The sequence below is a fragment of the Leptodactylus fuscus genome, chromosome 2 (assembly GCF_031893055.1).
Source record: "Leptodactylus fuscus isolate aLepFus1 chromosome 2, aLepFus1.hap2, whole genome shotgun sequence".
In the NCBI taxonomy this organism is placed as follows: Eukaryota; Metazoa; Chordata; class Amphibia; order Anura; family Leptodactylidae; genus Leptodactylus; species Leptodactylus fuscus.
Genome location: NC_134266.1, coordinates 80,193,540 through 80,212,104, shown reverse-complemented (window position 1 = coordinate 80,212,104; position 18,565 = coordinate 80,193,540). Strand labels below are relative to the sequence as shown.

Genomic DNA, 18,565 nt, shown 5'->3' with positions numbered 1-18,565 from the left:
ATATAACAAGTAAATGTTGTATAAACATTCATAGGAAAGCATATTCCAATCATTGCTCACTCATTGGCGGTATTTACATGAAGCAGGCCATCGCTGCTGTATGTGGAGGAACAATTGTTTCATCAGCCACAATGTTTCCTTTTGTTGACGGACGATTGCCCTGTGTTTAGGTTGCATAAAACAGTCAGGATTCCCCCCTCCCTTATACACATTAAATGACAAATTCCTTGCAACAAAATGAGGTGGTTCAACCGACCTTCATCTAATTTGTATTGACACCTCTAATAGGAGAAAATTCTGCAGATATTGTCATTTTCCATAGTGGCCAGTAAGGCTAGGTTCACAGAAGCGCCCAGTTCTTGGTCATTTGGATCTGCCGGGAAACCTGAACGACTAGGAGACCGTCCGCTAAAACAGTGGTTATCCATAGACTATAATTTGCAGGACCTTCCTCTCCGTCAGCTTTTGGAGGAATCTGCAGTAGAGACTCTATCGTAGATATGAACGTAGCCTAAGTGTATATTTTTTATTATGAGTCAGTGCTATATAACTGAGCTCATTCTGTGTATGTGTGAACACTTACTGACACTGTAGCTCTCTGGCTGTAAATAAACACAAGTTGCAGGTTGAATATGATGGTTTCCCCATCTGTAAATGTAAACCTTTGGGCTCCCAGTTACACTTTGTGTGATTATGGCCCGGTTCATGCGCATGGGTTTCCGTTCAGGAAGTCCGCTTGGGGACCCCCCCAAATGAAAGCCACTTTTTTGTGTGGATTAGGTTATCTTAGGAAACCTGCGAACCCCATAGACTATAATGGGGTCTGTGTGATTTCCACTTGGTTTCTGCACGAAAAATGCGGAGAGGAAAGTGCTGCTTGCAGAATGGCCTGAATGCAGATGTGACTCAGGCCTATGCTTTTACTGTGTGTAAACAATTGCATAGTTTTTAGCTACTTGTTGTAAACAATACAAAAAAAAACCAACAAAAACAACTTTTTCTTTGTTATTGTTTTGTATATGCGCTGTTACAGTAAAAGTTAAGTATTTTTGTATCAATTTCTCTTTTTTTCTTTTTTCCCCAGAATCTCTGATTCATATAACCTTTTTTTATACTTCCAGAGACCATACACAGTAGGCTGACTGCTATCTATCTAATCCCACATTACAAATATATGGTCTTGGCCAAACACGTATGTGTTCTAAATGGACATAGCAGGAAGGAGACTGCTGCAGGACTCCTCTGTGGGTGGCTTATCTACCTAAAAACAAAAGAATTGGGAATGTAAACGTGCAATAGCCAAACCATTATGTCCACCAATCTTTGTGAGTTTTTAGGCCCCCAATAAATGGGCCACTGGTCTTACCAAGTCCCATAGGTTTGTGCAACTTCAATCTAGTATGAATGGCCAGTTTACAGCATGTGACTGTCACACAGGTGCTTAACTTTTTACGGGTTGACCACATTTAAAAGTGTCAGATGTATTTTCTGTACAGTATACCACATAAATGGTGTTATTACATGACCAGGACAGATTTTTAACCTCTATAAAAATAAAAAGACGATTATGTTAAAAAGTGTGAAAATGTAATACAGATGGTTCAGTATATTGAAGGATTGCTTAACTTTCGATTTATACAATGCAAGGGTGTAGCTAGAAGGAGTACAGAGGTAGTAATCGCTAGCATGCTCTGAAGCCTCAGTGGGCTCAAATGCAACATGTGAAGACTCTGGTATTATAAAATTACTACTCTGACACAATATGTAAAATTTACTTGTAAAACCTCATTGAAACTTACCATGTTCTACACTTTCGCGTTGTAGGAATTAAAATGAAAACTGACTTTAGATTGATACTGTTGTAGGTTCTCGCCTGAAGCAGCCTCTAGAAGAGGACTTAGTACGTCAGAAATGAACGCAGTAGAGGCCATTCATCGAGCTGTAGAATTTAATCCTCATGTCCCAAAGGTATGTCATTATAATCTTTATTTACAGTGTATAGCGCCACCATACTTAACATCTCTAGAGGAAACTTGTGGACTCAGAAATGGACAATGCACACTTTCGCAGGAGTGAGGTCTACGTGCAAAAGAACCTAAACTTTAAAAGGATTATGGAGGTGCACTGTATTTTGTACAATGAGGGCCCCCATTCACTAGAGTATTAAAGAAGTCACTGTAGATTAGTGGAATGTAGGAGAGGGTAGATATGGTGAAAATATAACTTTTATTACTATTAAAAGGAATTATGACCTAATATATCAATATGTATCTGCCAATATAAGGCTATCTCAAAGTGTTACCTCGTATAATAAAAATTATTGGGTCGCCTTTTAAGCAAGTTTTCAGATGAATGTACAATGACTTAGGACAGGTATTTGTAATGTAGTGGTCATCCACATATAACCTTGTAATGATACCTGGTGGTTGGTATCAAGAAACCACCCTCGAACACTTCAGCGCATTTCACCCAAAGCGCCAAGAGGAGTAAGTAAGTATATCTTATTGACAGTAAATACTGCCGATAAACTTCCTAATTATTGCAGTTAAAACTGCTTTTCCTAGAACCCCAATGGTGTACACTGACTGACAACACAGCACCTCTCCGGAGCGGATCATTGCATATTCATATGATTACTTTTGTCTAAAAGGTGGTGATTTTTAACAGCGAAATGGCAGGCACAAATCAGTGATAGGAAAACATACTCCAGAAATGCTGGTTATACTGAACTCCAGTATTTAGTAATACAGACCTATTAGAGAACCAGTTAGGCCGGGTTCACACGGAGTTACGTGCCGCGAGATTTGGCACGTAGACGCCGCGTGACCCTTTGCGTGCCGTACACGCTCCCATTGAGTTCAATGGGAGCGGGGAGTGTATGTGCCGCGCTAATTTGCGGCCGTGAATAAATGCACGGCCGCAAATTAGCGCGGCGCATACGCTCCCCGCTCCCATTGAACTCAATGGGAGCGTGTACGGCACTCAAAGGGTCACGCGGCGTCTACGTGCCAAATCTCGCGGCACGTAACTCCGTGTGAACCCGGCCTTACACTGAAAAACACATGCAGTCTGCAAACGGGAGATGGTAATGGTCGATAATAAAGTGAAAATAAAGCCAAAAAAGGACCCTATCTATGTCCTAATGTACAGTAACCCGCCGCCAGCTGAGACACCCCAAGAGGGAGTTTATTCAAACTATATAGAATTTAATGCTGCCGTCATCACTAGAGCAGACCTATGCCATATGAGATAGTAACATGTCTGTGGCCGCTGTGGCTAGAGGGAGCCTAAGGGGATGTTCACACTATCAGTAGTGCCTGTAGCTATTGTTCATTACAAGATTTTAGCAACAGACACTAGCCGAACTCATTACAAATCTGTTAAAATTTTCATTCATTTCAATGGAATTTTATCTTGTCCGTTTACACCCAATCCATCAGAAGTCTGTTGTTTTTTTCCAGCAGACCATAGTCATGAGTTTCTGTTCGTTATTTTGTGTCTGTTGATTTCAGAAAGCAGAAAACAAAACAAAAAAAGGACAGTATAAAAAAAAAAAATGGATCAGTTAAAAAAAAAAAAAAAAAAAAAATCAGACACATTAACATCAGTTAGTGTCCGTTAATGTATATTATGATAGGTGTCCCCAAGTGAGAGCACCTGTTCCATGTAAGAGACCAATATGTCACTGGCCACTGCGACCACTAGAGGGAGCTCAGTATGACACCTTCAGCAGTCATCCTTAGAGGGAGTCTATACCAAATGATATGGTGAGAGTGCGAGAGTAGCACAAACAAGGGGGTAGGGGGGGAGAGGGAAGGAAGAAACAGAGAAGAGAGCAACCACTAGTCCTGATCAAAGCTAATCTGAGAACGGGAAAATACGAACAGTGTGAAAACCCACTTAAGCAGGTCTTGGAAGTCACACAGCAGTATACACCCAGAGAGCTGCCAAATCGAAACTATCGGGGAAGAGGTAGAACAGAGGGTAGCTACCCATTCCCCAAGCGGTAGAGATGCATTACATTGGTAAACAAGGGGGTCAGAGCCGGTAACAGAAGGCAGTTCCCCTGGCCCATAGGGACGACTAGTCGTGGCAGTGTAGGGAAAGAATCAGCCATGTGAATGGGAGCGGGAGTTATTTAGGAGGAGCCAACAAATATGAGCACCAGTGCCTTAACAGTAGAGAAGGCCACAAGGTTTCACCACAGCATCAGGTAGGATTCACTAGCTAAGGCCGCCACAGACTGGAGCCTGCAGAGGCCTCCACCAGGGCAGAGAGCTTCAAACAGAAGAGTAAGTAGAATGAGAGAAGTCGCTCTAGTGACATTCTGCAAGAGTACAGGAAAAGGAACAAGACATAATGCACAACAGAAGGCAACAATGGCAAAAGACTGTCCTGGTTAACAGTCAGCAGTAAAAGGAGGAAGGAGTCTGCAAGGTACCGGATGTCACGGCCGAGGCACGAAGGAGGAGGCAGAAAGACCATCTACTGTGGAGGAGAGTGGTTGTCCTTCATCTGTTGCAGGCAGCAATCCAACCAGTCTGGGAGAGTCAAGTCAGAGAGGTTCAGGAACCTTGCCAGCTGAGCCTCCTGGTCAGGAGAGTGGAGAGCAACGAATGCTTCATTGTGGCGGATCTGATGGTGGAAGGGATCCCCCCCATCTGTAGGTAGTGCCAAAGTTGAGGATTATCTGCAGAAATGGTTTGTGGAATCTGCGCATAGCAAGGGTGCGCCTGGATACATCGGATAGAAGCTGTACCTGGGTGTCCATGAATGGCATCGGACCTTTCCGCCATACCACCTGAACTATATCCTCTTTCTCCCTGAAGAAATGTACCTGACACAACACATCACAAGGGTCAATAGTATCACTGCGTCAGGGTCCCAGTACCCAGTGCACTCTATGTTGATCTCTGTTTCCGCAGGGCAAGTACATTGTTGAAATGTAAGTGACTGGTGAGCGGAGTTCTGCTGGGAGGATACTATCAGGGATGCCCCACAGTTTGACGTGATTTCAGCAAACCTTGTTTTCTTGGTCGTCAACTTGCAAGAGGATGGATTTGTTAAGAGCCTGCTGAGTAACCAGAAATTGCTCCACTGAGGCGAGACGTTACTCTGAGTCAGTTTGCTGTTGTTGAGGCTGAAACTCTGACTTGAACTCTGCAATAATCCGCTCCTGTTTCGCCTCCACCCGACTGGCTATAGTTTCCAAGTCCATCTTAGCACAGCAGCTTCTTTTTCTGTTCACACATACATTGTGCCTGCATTTTTGACAACATGGAGAGAGCAGCAGAATAGCTCATTAATTTCTGAACAGTGTGGGTCCGATGCCTGGAAACCCCACAGATTAGCTGCTTGGGTGCCATTGCTTCTTCACAGACCAGTGAAATCTCATTCATTTGTCATGTGGCTTGTTGTAGCTCAGTCCCATTCAAGTGAATGAGGCTGAACTGTAATACCAGCATGGCTCCTATGTAATGTAGAGTGCTGAGCTTGGTGAAGAAAACCTCAACGCTCAGCTGAACGCTGAGGTCCCTTCAAACAGCTTATCTAGGAGGGTCTTTGATATTGCACTTCCACTAATCAAATATCGATGATCTGACCTATGTCATTAGTGTTTCAGTCCTTTAAATGTAATGTGATGGTCAGGTACACCTTCCATATAATACATCTCAGGCATACTAAGGCTATCTCCTCTTCATTCATCTTTGGCTCATCTATAGTTTACTCTCCTTGACGTGGAATATGGGCACTAGTTCTATAGATAAGTGCACCAGCATAATATTCAGCACAGACATTGTATTTCCCTCATCGAGTACATCAAACAGTTCTGCCCTGTACATGCCTGCTAAAAATAACTTCTCACATTTCAAGAGCTCAATGACAAAGGGTTTCACGTCTGTCTCACTGGCCCAAACATTTCTCGCTGCCCAGACTTGTTAGGAAATGTATATTTTTGGAATAAATGTGGATGAAGATATTGGGACCAGAACAATCTGTCACACTGCTGCCTTGTAACTATGGTATATACACACTTCATTGTTTGTTTTTTATGAATTGTGGCGCAGTCATGTAAATTGCCCTAAATTTGCAATGTATAAATAATAACCATATTATTATAAATGGGCATGCCTGTGTTTATTGAAGGTTTTCATAAATCTTAAAATTTCATGCCTACGTAATTGATGGTTTGAGTGTGTTAGTTCTACATTCTGGAATACTTGGAAATATTTCACTCATATTGTTGTTTAGGATGTTACTATTAATTTCTGTACCCACCTTGAATCTGGATTTATTTTGTATATGCGTCGGTAGTCATGCTCTCTTGTTTCCTGCATTTACATACTGCTGTATGGGGGGGTGAATGAAACATTCAACTTCATACAGTTTGCACTAGTCAACATTGCCATGCTTTAAAACCAAAATTTAACTGGGGTGACGAGATAAGGGGACAGCAGTCACATGTTAGTTTAATGAAGGTATTGTTAAAGGAGTAGTCCAAATAATGACCCATCTTAAGTATATATTAATATGAAATTTATGGGGGTACAAAATCAACCACTGATCAGCTAGTCACATCAGGCGCAGGAACCTAACGCTGAATAGAGATATCTGCTTCTTGCTCTAGTGCCAGTGGCTCCTGTGAACAGCTTAGTGGTGTCCCAGTTGTCAGACCTCCACCTATCTAATATTGGTGACCAGTCCTGAACGAAGTACCTATTCACTTGCATTTTTTGTATTGTTTGTTTATTGAAAACCCAATTAAAAACTTTGAAACAAAAAAAGAAAAACCCTGAACAAAGCCCTATTTTAAATAAGATAAGATAATCCTTTAATAGTCCCACGGTGGGGAAATTTCAGTATGTTACAGCAGCATAGTAATACGGGTACCGGATAATAAAAACTGTAATAGATTACAGAAGTAGACACACATATGCTGAGAAAAAGAAAATACACCAGGAGTCCATAGAAGCGAAGTAAGAGAAGAAAGAAGAAAGACTTCAGGGTCATTTAGTTCTCTGTGCAGAGTGATCTCCGCTTGGTCTGATGTATATTATACAGCCTGGTCGCGGTTAGAAGGAAGGACTTGCGATAGCGCTCCTTCTCACACTTGGGGTAAAGCAGTCGGTCACTTACAGTGCTGCCAAGTGCCATCAAGGTCTCATACATGGGGTGGGATTCATTCTCTCGCATGGAGCACACCATGGACAGTATCCTTCTGTCACCCACCACCTGTGCTGGGTCCAGGGGGCTCCCCAGGACAGAGCTGGCCCCCCTGATCAGCCGGTCAAGTCTATTTCTGTCCCTGGTTGATATACTGCTTCCCCAGCAGGCCACACTGAAAAAGATGGCTGAAGCAACCACAAAGTTGAAAAAGGCCTTAAGAAGTGACCCCTGGACTCCAAAGACCCATAGCCTCCTGAGCAGGTAGAGTCTGCCATGACCCTTTCTGTGCAGCGCCTCCAGGTGATCAGCCCAGTCCAATTTATTATTGAGAAGCACACCCAGATACTTATAGGTCCTGACTATCTCAATGAAAGTCCCTTGAATCTCCACTGGGATCGGAGCACTTATCTGTTTACTAAAGTCCACTACCATCTCCTTGGTCTTCCCAGCATTAATCCTGAGCTGGTTCTGCTGGCACCATTCAACAAAGTCCTGGTTTAAGTCTCTATATTCCCTATCATCACCATCAGTGATGAGACCGACTATAGCAGAGTCATCGGAGTACTTCTGTAAGTAACAGCTGGATGAGTTGTGCCTAAAGTCAGCAGTGTACAGTGTGAAGAGAAATGGGGAAAGAACTGTACCTTGTGGTGCCCCTGTACTGACATAGTTAGGACAGTCGGTATTTTCTCAGTTAGTGCCATCACTAAATATTTTCATATGCTATAAGAAGCTTGATATCACACCACACTTTTTAATTTCAGCTATAAATTGTGAATAAATGGAAACTTTCATGAGCTCATCGTACATGGATGTAAGCTTTTTCTAAGTGTCAGTCATGGCAGACATTTTATATATTTTCCCATCATGCTGTGTAATGTTAATTTCTGTCTCCCTGTCAAATTTAATAAAACATTTAAAAAAAATGCAGCCAGATAGGTAATTGCTTGAAGAAATTGTTATTTGCATGAATGATCAAGAGAGGGAATTTTGTGGCAGACGCTTTTGTCTTTTATCTTCTCTTGAATGCAATGAACAAAGAAAATTGGTTAATCATATACGTTGTGTGCCTGTATATAGTTGTGTATAATTTCCTAGTATATGTATATAGAGAAATATTCTGTTTTAAATAAAGCTTTCAAGCAATGCTTGATTTTCTGGATACATTTGTGACATTTAATAAATATTGTAATATATTTTATACATTTTGTCTTTCTATGAAATCCTTTGATGAAATTCACTTTGTTTTCTTGTTTATGTCTAGATGATATCCATACACTGCTTATAACAGGTTCATGTATAATGCAGAAGCTGAGGCTGGTGAGGGTTCAGTTATATTGTGGGCTTTTTACAGCATAGCAACCATGTCATATGACAGATAAGATTCTCAGCTTTTGCAAGGCACCAAGATCACAATTCTACCTATATTATTTCCAGCGATATCTCCAGTTAGACACATTCAGAGTTAGGAGCAGCTGCATATAAATATGTAATATGGGTGAATTGGGATCTTGGTGCCATATTAAAGAATCATTGTTCTGTTAGAAAAAAACCTGGGTTTGTTTTTGAAGATTGCAGGGAAGTTACGCAACAACCAGCTTCCCTGCAATATACATCCACCTGTATTCTAGTTAGATGGAGTATACATATTTCAGCTAGCAGTAGACAAGGAAACAAAGTGGATTTCACTAAAAGGAGCCAAAATTTGTTATTAAAGTATATGGCATTATTTATTAACATCACATATGCTGCCAGAAAATCAAAAGTTTAGTTACACTTTAAAGGCTTTGTCCCACTCCTCACACAGATAGGGGTTAAGTGTCTGATTGCTAGGGATCTGACCACTGGCTTCTTGATTGATCACAAAAAATAGGAGTCTCAAAGCACCCCATGTAATGGGAACAGTGGTGCACATGCTCAGTTACTGCTCTAATTGCAGTGCTCCCTCATTGGCATATACCCCAAACCAATTGATGCAAGCGACTGCATGAAGCCCGTTATGGCTGTGATATGCACACGGCGTCACAGGCACACATGCGACGTATGAAGGCATGTCGCATGCTGCTGGAGGGCCACACCCTTGTTTTGCGGACAGCAGTGTTACACAGCCTGTGTGGCTTTGCAGCTATTGCCAAACTACAGCTCCCATCAACCCAACCCGTCCAACCATGATGGGAGTTGTAGTTTTGCTACAGGTGCAGGGCCAATGTGACAGGTGGAGTTGAACTTGCCTATGTTAATGAGGGACACACCACTCATGTGATGGAGGCACATACGGGTGGCACAGGCTTTCTTCTCCTAATGTGCCTACACCGTCTGGCCCCCACACAGTACAATATGCTTCTCATAGCGGGCCCCACATAATACAGTATTTTCCCCATAGTGGCCCCCACACAGTACAGTTTGTCTCTCGCCTTGGCCCCAAACTGTACAATATGCTCCTCGCAGCTTCCTCCACACTGTACTATGTGTTTCTCATAATAGCCCCCACACAGAAGAATATGCTTACTACAGTGAACCCCACACAGTATAATATGCTCCATGTGCTATTATTATTATACACTGGGATTTCCTCAGACTCCAGTGTATAATAATTGTAGGCTCGAGCAACTATTAAATATAATAAACACTTATTCACCTTTACTGGGCATCCTCGCTCCATCTGGTTCTATTCTGGATCTTCTTTTGGGTTTCTTCTGCTTCTGACATGTCCTAGACCCCACTGCTGGGGCCTGTTATTGGGCCTTAACAGTCACATGGGGCACGATAAGGTCATTCCTAGCTACTCCACTGCTTTGACATTTGGCTTGCATGTAAGAGATGTTGCCAATCATGTGGACATAAGATCAACCCGAACAGATGTTCATTGGTGGATCACCTTTACTGGTGTCTCTGATCACTGAAGTCTGTAATTGGTCCTCACATGGTGTTGTGACGCGCAGATGCTAGCGTCACAACATTGTGTGACCGCTGAAGCACAATCGCAGGCCTCAGCGGACCCTGACGTCAGAAACGCCAAAGAAGGTTTGAGGGGGACCCCAGAGTATAATAGCAGTTTTGGTTTGGCTGTATTTGGTCTAAACAAAACTGCCGAGGTCTCTTAACTAGAGATGAGCGAACACTAAAATGTTCGAGGTTCGAAATTCGATTCGAACAGCCGCTCAATGTTCGTGTGTTCGAACGGGTTTCGAACCCCATTATAGTCTATGGGGAACAGATACTCGTTAAGGGGGAAACCCAAATCCGTGTCTGGAGGGTCACCAAGTCCACTATGACACCCCAGGAAATGATGCCAACACCTCTGGAATGACACTGGGACAGCAGGGGAAGCATGCCTGGGGGCATCTAACACACCAAAGACCCTCTATTACCCCAACATCACTGCCTAACAACTACACACTTTCCACATTCAAAAAAACCTCTATCAAAGTGGGAAAATACCTGGAAACCTTCTTTGCTCCCCAAATGGATGGACACAAACCCCAATTTAAGCTCAACAAACAGTAACAACCACCCCTTTAAATCACGTTCCCCATGACAACCACAAATGGAATAGGCAATGGGAATTCCAAAAGCCCTCACCCTTAACTGTCATTTTGAGTGTGTGTGTGTGTGTGTGTGTGTGTGTGATGTGGTAAGACCTTCCAAAATTCACTTTTCTAGCCCTTAACATGAGCCCTTCCAAACAAAGTTACATGACCTTAAGCTGAGCTACCAGCAGAGATTGAGGCCCTTGGCATGAGTAGAGCCTTGCACCAGCAGTGTTTTTGGCACTTAGGGTGAGTTGAGCCTTGTACCAGCGTGTGTCCCTTAACATCAGGCGGGCCCTAAGTTCTGCGCTTTGCACAAAAGTTCCACATTAACTAGGCTGAATGGTACAAAGATTAGTAGGCCCGAGAACCAGGAACAGGTCTTGCAATGGCTGTCGGATAACGCTTAAAGCACATTGTCCACCAGCCAGTCAGCCTCTACCTCCTCTTACCCAACAGTCTTGTCCTCCTTCCACCCAAAATTCCCAATCTTCTCAGAACAATAACCCCAACTGTCCCTGCTCCCCAGAGCTGTTCTCCCTTCCTTTGACTGTACCGCAACCTGCCCCTCCATTTCGCGATTCCACGGACCTAACAGACGAGTATCTGTGTCCAGATGCTCAAACACTAGAGTCTCCTCCATTCCATCTCCGGTCGATTTGGTGGCGGATGACCAGCAACCCACCCTCATCGACGACGATGAGACGCAGTTGCTGTCAGGGCAGCCAGTTGACATGCGCATTGTGCAGGAGGAGGAGGCGAGACAGGAGTTGGAAGAGGAGGTGGTGGACAACGAGGACACCGACCCCACCTGGACAAGGCAGATGTCAAGCTGGGAAAGTAGTGTGGATGTTGAGGCAGGTGCAGCACCAAAAAGGGTAGCTAGAGGCAGAGACATGTCCAGAGGCAGAGGTCAGCTGCTTTGCCGAAGCCAGGCCAGACCCGGAATGTCCGAAGATGTTCCCTTTTGTACCCAGCCCAGAAAAACTCCCCCATCGAGGGCACGTTTCTTGAAGGTGTAGAGTTTTTTCAAGGAATGCGCCGAGGACAGATATAGTGTCGTCTACACAATTTGCCTCTCGAAATCGAGTAGGGGCCCTGAGAAGAGCAACCTGTCCACCACTTCAATGCACCGTCATTTGGAATCCAAGCAATGGAATCAGTGGCAGGCAGCAACGGCAGGACAAACGTCGCCCGCCGTTCATGCCACTGCCTCTGCTCACAGTGCTGGCGATGCACTCCAGAGGACGAGCCAGGACATCACTTCATCTGCCTCCGCCACTTTGTTGACTTCTCCCTCATCCTCCCCTGTTTCTGTCTTATCTCCTTCTCCTGCACCATCAAAGGCACCATCAGGCGCTTCTTTACAACAACCCACCATCTCTCAGACATTGGAGCGCCGGCAGAAATACACCGCTAACCACCCACCCACGCAAGCCTAGAACGCCAACATCGCTAAACTGCTGGCCCAGGAGAGGTTGGCGTTCCGGCTTGTTGAAACTCCCGCCTTCCCGGACCTGATGGCAACTGTGGCACCTCACTATGCCGTCCCTAGCCGTCTCAACTTCTCCCGGTGTGGCGTCCCCGCCTTGCACCAGCACGTGTCACTCAACATCAGGTGGGCCCTTAGTTCCGCGCTTTGCTGCAAGGTCCACTTGACCACCGACACTTGGACAAGCGCCTGTGGTCAGGGATGCTGCAGTGCTTATCTTTAATGACAGGCAGGGTGAATGTGGTGGAGTCTGTTCCCCGGGTGCAAACTGGGGTGGCCTATCTCCTCTCCCAGGCCAAAATTCATGGCAGGAGTAGACTGAAACCCTACGACGCTGCAACCTCCACCACAGCTACTAGCGGCAAACGCTAAAACACTGGTGTGGGGAGACGTCAGCAGGCGGTGCTGAAGCTCATCAGCTTGGGGGACAGACAGCACAGTGCCTCCGAGGTCAGGGATGCCATCCTGGCTGAGATGGCATTTTTTTTTCCCTGCTACACCTGGGGCCTGGCATTTTTACGCCTGTGATAATGGCTGGAACCTGGTAGCGGCTCTGGAGCTTGCCAGCCTCCAACACGTTCCATGTTTGGCCCACGTCTAACCTAGTGGTGCAAAGTTTTTTAAAAACATACCCAAATGTACCGAAGCTACTGTTGAAAATGCGGCGCTTGTGCGCCCACTTTTGCAAGTGCACAGGAGTCGCTGCTAGCCTAAAAACACTCTAGCAAGGCCTACATCTGTCCAAACACAGGCTGTTGTCCGTCATTCACACACGCTGAAACCCTACAATACCATATCTTGAGCAGGGTGTGTGAGCTGCACAGACCTTTGATGGAGTTCCATCTACAAAACCCAAGGGTTCCTCAAAGTCAGCAACCAAAGTTTCTGCACCATGAGTTTCCAGGGGTGGCAGAGTTATGGCTAGGGGAAGAGGCATGGATAGGGATGATGTCTAGGGGCAAAAGCAGTGTGGATGTGGAGGCAAGCTAAGCAGGAAAAACTGGGGGTACAAGCTAAGGCATGGACTGGGGTGATGTCTAGGGGCAAAAGCAGTGTGGATGTGGAGGCAAGCTAAGCAGGAAAAACTGGGGGTACAAGCTAAGGCATGGACTGGGGTGATGTCTAGGGGCAAAAGCAGTGTGGATGTGGAGGCAAGCTAAGCAGGAAAAACTGGGGGTACAAGCTAAGGCATGGACTGGGGTGATGTCTAGGGGCAAAAGCAGTGTGGATGTGGAGGCAAGCAAAGCAGGGAAAATGGTGGCTAGAGGCAAAGGGATGTCCATAGGCAGCAAGGGCAAAGATGCAAAACTCTCCCGTTTCAAGAATTTTCCTGACTTGTTTCCCCACAAAACATTCCTGGGAGGAGGGCTGAAACACCACCCTCCTCCTCCTCCGCTGTTAGATTTACCCCAGCTACGAGCTGAAAACGCTGCAACACTGGTGTGGGGAGACGTCAGCAGGCTGGGCTGAAGCTCATCAGCTTGGGAGACGGACAGCACACTGCCTCTGAGGTCAGGGATGCCATCCTGGATGAGATGGCAATTTGTTTATCCCCGCTGCCCCTAGGGCCAGGTTTTTTAGCTTGTTGGAGGGCTCTGGAGCTTGCCAGCCTCCAACACGTTCCATGCCTGGCCCACATGTTCAATGTAGTGGTGCAATGATTTTTAAAAACATACCCCAAATTAGCTGAGCTAAGGGTGAAAGTGCGGCACTTGGACACCCACTTTCCCAAGTCTACAGTACCTGGAGCTAGCCGCAATACACTCCAGCAAGGCCTACATCTGCCTGAAGCACCTACTGTTGTGCGAGGTCACCACACGCTCTAACCCTAGATACCGTATGTTCAGCAGGGTGTGTGAGCAGCAGAGACCTTTGATGGAGTACCAGCTACAAAACCCAAGGGTTCCTCAGAGTCAGCTCCCTCACTTTCTGCACCATGAGTTTCCATGGGTGGCAGACTTATGGCTAGAGGCACAGGCATGGATAGGGGTGATGTGTAGGGGCAAAAGCAGTGTGGATGTGGAGGCAAGCTAAGCAGCAAAAACTGGGGGTACAAGCAGCCGGTGACATCATCACTGACAAGCACAGCTGTCTGTCAGCTGACAGGCTGACTTTCACCAAAATGAACAGACAATGGATAGACTCATCATATACATGTCAGTTACATGACAAATTTAGTGCAATTTGCAAGTCCAAGATGGTTTGGAGATCTGCGGAGAGGAATCTCACCACCTCTTGCGGGTGCCATCATTTGGAAGGCAAGCCCTGGGCTCAGTGGGTGAGAGCAAGCGCAGGATAATCGTCGTTTGGCCTGGCGGCCACTGCCTCTTCCACTGTTGACAGGGCTGGCGCTGCAGTCCAGACCAGGAGCCAGGACACCTCCACATCTGCCTCTGACACTTTGGGGAGTTCACCCTTATCCTCACCTTTTCCTGCCATTTCTCCTTTTGCCCGCGCCATCATGCGCCTCTTCCCAGCAACTCCCCATCTCCCAAGCCTTTCATTTCATGCTAAAGTACAGCGCAACCCACCCACATGCCCAAGGCTTCAACGGCCTCATCTCAAGAAATCTGGCCCAGGAGATGTTGGAATCCCGGCTGGGGGACACTCTGCCCTTTTTGGGCAGAGTGTCTACTGCGCCACCGCACTGTGCCGTCCACACCAGCACTTTCCCCCAAACATGAGGCGGTCCCTAAATTCAGTGCTTAGCCCTAAAGTTCCATGTGACCAGTTACGAATGGACAAGTGCATGCGGACAGGGACGCTACCTTTCAATTTGGGCACAGTGGTTGAATGTAGTTGAGGCGTGGACCGGGTCGCAAAATGTGGTGGCCTGACTTGTCTCCCCACACAACATTCCTGGGAGGAGGGCTGAAACACCACCCTCCTCCGCTGTTAAATTGACCCCAGCTACGAGCTGGAAACGCTGCAACACTGGTGTGGGGAGACGTCAGCGGGCCGTGCTGAAGCTCATCAGCTTGGGGGCCAGACAGCACACTGCCTACAAAGTGAGTCATGCCATCCTCGATGAGACGGCAATGTGGTTTTTGCCACTGCACCTGGGCCCAGGCATGTTGTCATGTGTGATAATGGCCGTAACCTGGGATTGGCTCTGTAGCTTGGCAGCCTGCAACATATTCCATGCCTGGGCCACGTTTTTAACTCATTGCTCCTAATCTTTTGAAAAAGGTACCCCAATGTTCCTGAGCTACTGGTGAAAGTGTGGCGCTTGTGCGGATAGTTTTTAAAGTGTATAGTTGCCGCTGCTAGCCTCTATGCACTCCTACAACGCCTGTACCTGCTGGAACAACGGCTGTTGTGCGACGTCTCCACACTGCTGGCACTAAACATATCATGTGTTGAGCAGAGTGTGTGAGCAGCACAGACCTTTGATGTAGTTCCAACTCCAAAACCCTCGGGTTCGTCAAAGTCAACTCCCTCAGTTGCTCAACCATGAGTGGCCATGGGTGGCAGACTTATGTGAAATCCCATCCCATCCATTGCACTGGACACGAAACATTAGCATGCGCTCAGCACAACTTCGGATATGGCAGATGCGTTAAGCAGGGTGCAGGGTACAACACAGACCAGGCCCGAGCACCAGGAACAGGTGTTAGAAATACTGCAGCATCTGCCATTTCCTTCCAATTTTGGGGTTTTGGACCCGCCACCGACTTGTCTGGACCTAAGTGGGGATCATGAGACACAGTTGCCATCAAGGCAAGCTGTGGTCATGTGCAGTAAGGGGGCAGTGCGCAATTGGAAGAGGAGTTGGTGGATGACGAGGCCACCGACCCCACATGGACAGGGGTGATGTCTAGGGGCTAAAGCAGTGTAGATGTAGAGGGAAGCTAAATCAACAAAAAACCTGGGTAGAAGCAAAGGCATAAACTGGGGTGATGTTTAGGGGTGAAAGCAGAGTAGATGTGGAGGGAAGCTAAGCAGCAAAAACAGTGGGTAGAAGCAAAGGCATGCAAAACTCTACCCTGTTGGAAGACTTATTCCTAGGTCTGGAACACGTTAATGGCCCCCCTGGACAAATTACTGCCACTCAGGGGCCTAGTGTCACCAGGAGGGACAAGTATAGGCGCATGTTGTGGGAATACCTGGCCGACACCAGCTCTGTCCTCTCCGATCCCTCTGTGCTCTACAGCCTAAACTTATTTTCTCATCTTTTTTTCTGAACTGCACATCTCTTGCCTGCTTCCTTTGGGATCTTAGAAATGGTGGTCCACTTCCACAGATGGTAACTTCAATAGACAGTGTAACGGGAGTAGCTGAGGGATCGCTGTCTTAACCACTTTTTGGCACAAAATTAACTTCCAAAGCCAAATATGGTGCAAGTATATGATGCAAGGACACCTACACACCTATCTCTGACACATTGGGGAGTTCACCCTCATGCGCCCTTTTGGCCTGCACCATCATGCGCCTCTTCCCAGCCACTCCACATTTCCCAAGCTTTTCATTGCAGGCAGAAGTACAATACAACCCACCCCCATGCCCAAGCCTGTAACAGCCTCATCGATAAACTGCTGGCCCTGGAGATGTTGGTGTTTGTTTATGCTTCTGGAGACCCAGGCCTTCCGTCAGCAGATGGCAGCTGGGGCACCTCCCTATGCTGGGCCTAGCCGTTACTACTTCTCTTGGTGTGCTGTCTCTGCCTTGCGCCTGCATGTGTCCCATAACATCAGTCGGGCCCAGAGCTCTGCGCTTTGCTGCCAGGTCCACTTGACCACCGACACATGGACAAGCGCCTGTGGTCAGGGATGCTGCAGTGCTTATCTTTAATGACAGGCAGGGTGAATGTGGTGGAGTCTGTTCCCCGGGTACAAACTGGGGTGGCCTATCTCCTCTCCCAGGCCAAAATTCATGGCAGGAGTAGACTGAAACCCTACGAAGCTGCAACCTCCACCCCAGCTACTAGCGGAAAACACTGTAACACTGGCATGGGGAGATGTCAGTAGGCCGTGCTGAAACTGATCAGCTTGGGGGACAGACAGCACAGTGCCTCCGAGGTCAGGGATGCCATCCTGGCTGAGATGGCATTTTTTTTTCCCTGCTACACCTGGGGCCTGGCATTTTTGCGCCTGTGATAATGGCTGGAACCTGGTAGCAGATCTGGAGCTTGCCAGACTCAAACACGGTCCACGCATGGCCCACGTTTTCCAACTTGTTGGTGCCATGTTTCTTTGAAACCTACACCATTGTGCCTGATATACAGGTCAAAGTGGGGCCATTTTCGTAAGTGAGAACTAGCCTCTGCTAGGCAGAAAACATTCAGAGCACACTCCTCTCATCTTCGCACCGTTGGCTGGCGGAGGAAGACGAGGGGGTTGGAGTGGCATCTGATGTCCCTATCCCACACGAGGCTAGAGGGTGCACTTCAGTGCATCCCATTGCTTCACCACAAATGGTGTGAAGGGGAGTGGAAAATGGAGGAAATGGAGAGTGACCCTTACAGTTGGGGCCAGCAAAGGCATGCCAAGTAACACACTGGCACACATGGCTGACTTCATCTTGGGTTGCTTTTCAACACATATTTCACATCATGAAGAACAAATAATACTGGATTTTTTCAAGCCTCGAACCCCGGTCTAGGTCTAATGTCTGTTCCTTTCTTATATTAGGGGAGAGGGAAAAAAAATTACTTCAGTGATACGTTTAGCGTACATAGACTGACTATTAATGTGTATCCCACTTAGTGTTGTTAGGGTTACACACCGTCACAACCTGGCTAAAGCTTCTATAGCTGTTAATAAAGTCAACATAACTTTACGGTATCCAAAAAGACAGCTGGTACCGACAGAGAGCAAGACAAATGTCACCCAAAGCTGTGAGCTCTGAACACCCACAGTGACTTTGGCGTCATCATCATTATAAGGGAGCGGGTGGTAATAAATAACTTGGCAGTGCCTAAAACCCAAAAAGCTTATACAACTATATTTACATTAAGATACACAAATGAAACTTTTCAGTAGCATGTCATGAGACAAGCTGATAAGCTCTTCCTTTGTGCAGTGCTATTTGAAAGTTAAACGCTGCCTTTATTTTAATTCTGGAGAAGGTGCAGACATTAGATTTAGAACATGTTGTCTTCATTGTCCAAATCCTCTATATAGGTAACGTGTTTTTCGGGCCGAGCTGTCTGGGAACGAGCTGGTGCAGCACTGACAACCTGGGTGAATATGGCAAGAGCCTGAGATGTAGGGTGAATGAATCCCCAAATTATTTGTGGAATTCCCAGTGAGACAATGGCACTGTATACCAGTATTAAAAATTGTGGGTGCACATAACCCCCATATATTCTTTGAATTCCCAGTCAGACAATGGCACTGTATAGCAGTATTAAAAATTGTGGGTGCACGTAACCCCC

The 18,565-nt window shown here is 46.3% G+C and overlaps 1 protein-coding gene across 1 annotated transcript in view; it reads left to right on the top strand.

The window, feature by feature from the left end:
• ST7L (suppression of tumorigenicity 7 like) overlaps positions 1-18,565 on the top strand; it is a 109,389-nt gene that overhangs the window by 45,600 nt on the left and 45,224 nt on the right. Inside the window, exon 11 of the mRNA XM_075264064.1 lies at positions 1,866-1,968. Within this exon, the coding sequence (XP_075120165.1) occupies positions 1,866-1,968 (103 nt within the window). The remainder of the gene's footprint in view (positions 1-1,865; positions 1,969-18,565) is intronic.